General features: G+C 37.8%; 1 protein-coding gene across 4 annotated transcripts in view; it reads left to right on the top strand.

The window, feature by feature from the left end:
- Nucleotides 1-7,744, top strand: part of FASTKD1 (FAST kinase domains 1) — a 61,994-nt gene that overhangs the window by 31,396 nt on the left and 22,854 nt on the right. For all 4 annotated transcript variants that reach the window (XM_023507536.1, XM_023507538.1, XM_023507537.1 and 1 more), the window contains 3 exons: nt 2,943-3,341; nt 5,380-5,490; nt 7,261-7,392. In XM_023507536.1, coding sequence (XP_023363304.1) covers nt 2,943-3,341; nt 5,380-5,490; nt 7,261-7,392 — 642 coding nt within the window. The remainder of the gene's footprint in view (nt 1-2,942; nt 3,342-5,379; nt 5,491-7,260; nt 7,393-7,744) is intronic.

The following is a 7,744-nucleotide window of genomic DNA, read 5'->3' as shown; positions in this document are numbered from 1 at the left end:
GGGTAGAGTGCCATGGCATCTCAGCTCACAGCAACCTCCCACTCCTGGGCTCAAGCGAGTCTCCTGCCTCAGCCTCCCAAGTAGCTGGAACTACAGGCGCCCACCACAACGCCCGGCTATTTTTTGGTTGCAGCCAAAAAATAGTTCTCTGTTCTCTGACGGGCCCAGGCTGTATTCGAACCCGCCACTTTGGGTGTACATGGCTGGCGCCTTAGCCACTTGAGCCACAGGCGCTGAGCCGAGCCCAAGAGTTTGAGGATACTGTGAGCTATGATACCATGGCACTCTACTCACGGCAACAAAGTGAGACACTGTCTCAAAGAAAATAGAAGAAGTAAGAATAGAAAGAGCTGAGAATGAGAGTTGATTCAAGACTGGGATAATAGTTGGGGTACAGGGAGGTACCTGTGAATGCCAGGGTAAGGATTCTGAAATAAAAATGAAAGCATTTTATCTAGAGCTGAAGGAAGGGCAAGAATTTGAATATAAACTTTTTTTTTATATTTGTCTTTAAACATCCTTCTGAGATAAAATATTTATACTTTTATTTTGTACATGAGAAATTAAGGCTTTGTGAGTGTAGGTAAATTGCCTAAGGACTCTCAACAGTCAATGTGGGAGCCAAGATTTAAACCTATGTTTTCCAATTCCAGAGGATGTACTGCTTATGATTAGTTTTTGACACTTAAAAACAAAACAAAGCTATTTGTTCTTGCATGTTTGAAGATGTGACAGGGCAGCACCTGTGGCTTAAAGGAGTAGGGCACCAGCCCCATATGCTGGAGGTGGTGGGTTTAAACTCAGCCCCAGCCAAACACTGCAAAAAAAAAAGGAGATGTGAAAGTAAAGGAAAGTAGTGTGTTGGTGAGGATATAGAGAAATTACAACCCTTGTGTGGCTGGGTGTGGTGGCTCATGCTGGTAATCCTAGCTGGGTGTGGAGGCTGAGGAGGGTGGATTGCTTGAGCTCAAGAGTTCAAGACTAGCTTGAGGAAGAGTGAGACCCCCGTCTCTATTAAAAGTAGAAAAACTAGCCTACTCAGGAGGCTGAGGTAAGAGGATTGCTTGACCCCAGGAGTTTGAGGTTTCTATGAGCTACAAGGATGCCACTGTACTCTAGCCTAGGTGACAGAGTGATACATTAAAAAAAAAAAAAGTTTTATTGAAATGATTAGAGAAATCAAGAAGGAGGAGGTTGGGGGATTACAGTGGATAGCACACCTCTTGGGGGTGGGACACAATGATATGAGGGACTTTACCTAACAAATGCAATCAGTGTAACCTAATTCTTTGTATCCTCAATGAATGCCAAACAATTAAAAAAAAAAGATTGGAGAAATTTGGAACAAAATGTGTTCTCACTGTTCTAGTGGTTAAGATGGTTTTAGGTTTGTACTTTTGTCTTTTCTTTTTTTTTGAGACAGAGTGTCACTTTGTCACCCTTGGTAGAGTGCTGTGGCATCATAGCTCACAGCAACCTCAAACTCTTGGGCTCAAGTGATTCTCTTGCCTTAGCCTCCCAAGCAGCTAGCACTACAGGCTCCTGCAACAACACCTGGCTATTTTTAGAGACACAGTCTTACTCTGGCTCAGGCTGGTCTCTAACCTGTTAGCTCAGGCAATCCACCCACCTTAGCCTCCCAGAATCCTAGGATTACAGGGGTGAGCCACTGCACCCTGCCACTTTTGTCATTTCTGTAGATTGTTTTCTAATTATCATCCCCAAGCATTTGTTTTATTTCTTTTCTGTTTTTCATACTTTATTCATTATAGGTACATTCTTATATTTGTAGTTTTTGTTGTATCAACGCAACTTAGTAATTTTGATGTCTTCCATAATGCCTAGAAAAGTGATTTATGCTCCTTAAGTGTTTATTAAATGAAGAAATACTAATGCTTCTCATTGTTCAGTATGTCTTACTGTTGTATATTAATATCAATTTAGCATAAAATATTTAAAAATGTATAATTGTTCAATAGTGAGAAAAATCTTACTAGATTTTAGTAGCAAATTACATATATACAGAGAAAGGAGTAATAAAGTCTATTTCTAAAACTCAAAATTAGACTTTAATGTCATATTCATTATGGGTTGTTGGTCCAAAGTGATTTCTGAGTAAATTTCACTACAATATCCTCTATAAATGTTGTTTTATCTACAGAAAAGGTATTTTATACATTCAAGGCAAAATATTTCAATACTTTTTGTCTGAAAGGAATAATTATTAGGATCAGAGTTCAAGTCCCAGTAGTACTTAAAAGGAAAATTTTATGTTATAAAACTAAATATTTTGACCATTTTCTTTCTTTCTTTCTTTATTATTGTATTATTATTTTTTTGAGACAAAGCCTCAAGCTGTTGCCCTGGGTAGAGTGGTTTGGCATCACAGCTCACAGCAACCTCTAATTCCTGGGCTCAAGTGATTCTCTTGCCTCCACTTCCCAAGTAGCTGGGACACTAGGCGCCTGCCACAACCCCTGGCTATTTTTTGGTTGCAGCCGTCATTGTTGTTTGGCAGGCCCAGGCTGGATTTGAACCTGCCAGCTCAGGTGTATGTGGCTGGCGCATTAGCTGCTTGAGCCACAGGCACTGAGCCATTATATTTTTTTAGAGACAGAGTTTCACTTTGTCACTCTCAGTAGAGTGCTCTGGCATCATAGCTCACAGCAATCTCTAGCTCTTGGACTTAGGCAATTCTCTTGCCTCAGCTTCCCAAGTAGCTGGGACTACAGGCATCTGCCACAATGCCCAGCTATTTTTTTGTTGCATTTTGGCCAAGGCTGGTTCATACCTGCCACCCTTGGTATATGGGGCTGGGGCCCTACCCACTGAGCCATAGGCACCGCCCTGACCACTTTCTTTATGTATCTAATAATTTAGTTTTCCAGTTCGTCATTATCCTTAGGTGATATAAAAATGTGTACATCATTTTTCTTTTTCAGGTCCTTGTCTATCTTGATGGTCAACATGTCTTCTTTAATATCACAACATTTTCAAGAACAATTAGTGAATAAAACCGAACTTCTTTTTGACACTATAGATTCTTCTGAGGTTGACATCGCAAGAAGAATAGTACAGTTTCTTCAAAATGTTAAATATAATCATCCCCAACTGTTAGAAAGTTGTAATAAAGTATTTTTAAGTAATATGAACCACCTTGATTTGGATTCCATCAGCACAATACTTAGTCTGTACCAGTCTCTACAGTTTCATAGTTTTGAGTTTATTACAATGGCTAAAAAGAGGCTCACTGAAATGATTCCTCTGTTTGATCACCCTGATAGTTTTGTGAAATTGTTTGTAGCATTGGGACCCATGGCAAGCCCTGAAGAAAAGAAACAGTAAGTTCAGTTTAAAATGCTTTACTTTTTTGTTGTTGGGGATATATGGAGGCTTAAAGCTTAGCTCTTCTTTCAGCTCTGGAGGGCACAAAAATCACCCCATTAGACTATGAAAGGGAAAATAATAATCTCTTATATGCTGTTCCTTGATTCTTCCTTTTATTATTCTAATTTATATTTCAAATTCTTAGTCTACTGCTATGTTCTGAAGGTGTCCAATAATCTCTGGTGTTGGACCAGCACAGAACAAGATGAGGGAGAACACCGCGTAAGTGTTTTTATTCTCCCTTCCTATGCCACGTGACTACGTTTATACACAGGCATAAGACATGCTCCCCCCGCAAAGTGTATGCAGTATTTAAAATTATAGTTGGCATAACAATGGACCATTTTATGTTTTGATGTCTTCGTCACAATCATCATCAAAGCATTTAAGCATTTATTATACACTTGGTCTATGTTACCATGTGAGATTTGAGTGAATTTTATCTGGCTCCCTCTTTTAAGAATTTCAATTTTGCCTGATAGTGATGTAGATAGAAACATTTGGGTTATGAAGATGATTAAATATTAAATTAATGCGTAAGTATGGTTAGTAGACAAGATTCTCCCTTTTAGGCTATGTAACTAGATTTACACATGGATATAAGCTTCTCCCATCTAGCATAAGTATATGAAATATTTAGAATTATAGTAGTCCTAAAAAATAAATATGATTAGTAGATTCAGTAAAGCAGCAGTGGCATCACAGCTCACAGCAACCTCCAACTCCTGGGCTTAGGCAATTCTGTTACCTCAGCCTCCTGAGTAGCTGGGACTACAGGCGCCCCCCACAACGCCCAGCTATTTTTTTGTTGCAGTTTGGCTGGGGCCAGGTTTGAACCCACTACCCTTGGTATATGGGGCCAGCACCCTACCCACTAAACCACAGGTGCGGCTCATAATAGAAGAATCTTTGTATCATTACTCTGTTGGGGAAAGCTTTGTGGAGAAAGTTTTATTTTCAAAGAGTACTTTGAATTATATGAAAAAATTTAAAGAGTATATTTTAGGATTATATCAAGATGGAAATATGATGATCATTTAAAAAATCTTTATTGGATTCTTGTTTTTGTCACTAAGTACTGTTAAAATCTCATATCTACAGTAGTACAAAAGTTGCGTTTAACTGAATCTCTGCCTTCAAATAATTTATATTCTAATTAAGAGGATAGAAATATATAATTGAAATATGTAAATACCATAACATCACAGCATAGTTTATGAATAAGCAGTAAAATTTGTGACATAGTTAGTAAATGCTGTGGGCAGAAGAAAGAAGAGAAAAATGTAGCCTAAAGTGGTTGGAGAAAATCTGGGGAGAAGCTGAATTTGAAATATTTGAAAAGGTTGATGAAAAGGATGGCATGGAGTTATCCAGTATGAATAGACAATTAGTTTATCCTGCTATCTTCAGATTTCATGTTTTAGGCTTGCCTTTAAATTACTCTAAAAGACGTACTTTTGTCTTCATAACTTTATTACTATACCATGTTGGATAGCTTGAAAATGGAACATCTTTATTAATATTAATTTTATAGTGTTATAGCAACTGCTTATTTTGTAAGATTTATGATAATATACAGGTTTATTGACTTTCTTAATTTTAATACATTGTGATTGTTAGAATATCAATTGTTAGTTCCTTAGTTCTTTAGCTCCCTAATTTCACTGAAATATTTTATAATCATTATAATCTTATTTGAAAACCACTAAAAGATTTTCTATCTGTATTTTTCTAACAGTTTAAGATCAGATTATACTGAGGCCTCAATTACTTTGAAGAAAATATATTTTTGTTTGATTCAGTAATATATTATCCCCAAGTATGTGGGAAGAAAATTGGAATTATATATTGGATTCAATTTTTGTTTATATTATTTCTCTTCTCTTCTTCTTCTTCTTTTTTTTTTTTTTTTTTTTACAAAAGAACTGTTATTTTTTGAAAAAAATGTGTAAGCTAATTTTCAACATAAAAAATATTTTTCTTTGCTTCTAGACTGCAATCAACTATGTTACTGATGTCAGAGGAGCTGACCAGCCAGCAAGCCCTGGCAGTGTTGGAAGCAATGAAAGAGATGGAAAGCAGAAATTCACATCTGATTAAAAAGTAGTTTTTTCTGACATTTGTGGTCTTGAGTTTAGTTGTCATTCACAAATAACTATTTTCTGAGGAAGTTTTTTTTTTTTTCTTAAGACAGAGTCTCACTGTGTCATCCTCAGTAGAGTGCTGTGACGTCACAGGTCACAGCAACCTCAAACTCCTGGGCTTAAGTGATTCTGTTGCCTTAGCCTCCCGAGTAGCGGGAACTACAGGTGCCCGCCACAGTGCCTGGCCACTCCCTGGTTGCAGTTGTCATTGTTGTCTAGCAGGCCCAGGCTGGCTGGAACCCTCCAGCCTGGGTGTATGTGGCTGGCGCCCTACTCACTAAGCTATGGCTGCCGAGCCATCTGAGGAAGATTTAAAAAAAAAAAAAATTAATATTGCTACCATTTTGAAGAAATAAAGAACACTTAAAGGCATTGTTTATATTCTAGTTTGTTTTCCAAAATAGAGATGACAGAATTTTTTATAGCATCTTCCATTTCATTTGGTATTATTTTTATACTGAAGCAGAGCATTGTAGTCTAGTAAGTGGAGTCCTTAAAGAAGGGATCCTACGTTTCAAAAGGAAAGTTTCTGCAGAACAGCTAACATCTGTAGGAGCTTAAATTGTCAGACACCACATGTTACTTTGAAATCTTACTGCCATATATTTACTTTTTTGATAACTTGAGCCTTAAGACATATATGATTATATTTTCATATATATGCTTAATTGTATGTGTTTAATTTTCCACTATCTATTGTATCTTCCTTTAATATTTCTTTCTTTTTTTTTTAGAGATGGTCTCATTTTATCACCCTCGGTAGAGTGCTGCAGCATCAGTGCTCATAGCAACCTCCAACTCCTGGGCTTAGGCGATTCCCTTGCCTCAGCCTCCCGAGTAGCTGGGACTGCAGGTGCCTGCCACAACGCCGGCTATTTTTTGTTGCAGTGTGGCTAGGGCCGGGTTCAAACCTGCTGCCCTTGGTATATGGGGCTGGCACCCTACCCATGGAACCACAGGCACTGCCCTTTTAGTATTTCTTATGCCCTCTTTCCACCAACTTACTGCCTCTTAGCATTTCCTATTGCTTTTCATTAGCTCCATTTGAGAACCAGTGGATTTAAGGAAGAAAATTAAATCACTTTTGCTAATTGTTAGTAATTCTTGGTAAAGATTTTGTTATGAGAAGGATGTAAAATTTGATGGCTATTCAGAGAGGATTTTTGTTTTATTGATTGAGGAAGTAAAACTATACTCTCTTACTATTGATAACTGAATATTATTTCAATCACACTTCACTGATTGCTCTTATTTCATTCTGTATTATTTACATTTCTAACACCTTCTTGTGAGATTTCTTCAAAAATAGAAAATCTTAGGCTGGGTGCAGTGGCTCACACCTATAATTCCAGCACTCTTAAGACGCCAACGTGGGTGAATTGCTTGAGCTCATGAGTTCAGGACCAACCTGAACAAGAGCAAGACTCCGTCTCTAAAAAATACCTGGATGTTGTGGCCAGCTCCTATAGTCCCAGCTACTTGGGAGGCTGAGGCGAGAGGATCGCTTGACCCTGGGAGTTTGAGGTTGATGTGAGCTCTGATGATTCTACGGCAGTCTACTGAGGGTAACAAAGGGAGACTCTCTCTCAAAAAAAAAAAAAAATCTTGTTTCATTCATTACTGTTCTCTTTAGTGTAGAGCAGAATGTCTGACATGAAAGCAAGATAGTAAATGTTTAATAAATGAATGAATAAACTGATCGTAATACATGTTTTGTCATTCTTTTTAGAATTGCTTCAGTTCTGCATAAACATTTGGATGGCTATAAACCAAAAGAGTTATTGAAGATAACTCAAGCATTGATTTTTCTACATTTTCAAAGTAAGGCAGTTTTTGTGAAACTCAGAGAGTTACTGCTTAGGTAAGATTAAAATATAAGTGTTAAGTTTTTTACTTTATAACATAGCTGCAATATTTGTTTTGTTTAGTTATGTACAAAGTTGCTGGAACTTTTGGGTAGCTTACTACTAGAAATGGTAGCTTAAAATTGGATAGCTTACTACTAAAAATGCTAAAACAGGCTTGGTGCCGTAGCTCAGGAGTTAGAGCACCAGCCACATACCCAAGGCTGGTGGGTTTGAACGTGGCCCAGGCCTGCTAAATAACAATGACAACTGCAACAGAAACAAACAAACAAAATAGCCGGGTGTTGTGGCGGGCGCCTGTAGTCCCAGCTACTTGGGGGGCTGAGGCAAGAAAATCACTTAAGCCCA

This window comes from Otolemur garnettii, unplaced genomic scaffold, assembly GCF_000181295.1.
Source record: "Otolemur garnettii isolate 467f Iridium unplaced genomic scaffold, OtoGar3 scaffold00187, whole genome shotgun sequence".
Classification (NCBI taxonomy): Eukaryota; Metazoa; Chordata; class Mammalia; order Primates; family Galagidae; genus Otolemur; species Otolemur garnettii.
The sequence above is the reverse complement of the archived record's forward strand: the minus strand, read 5'-3'. Positions and strand labels throughout refer to the sequence as shown.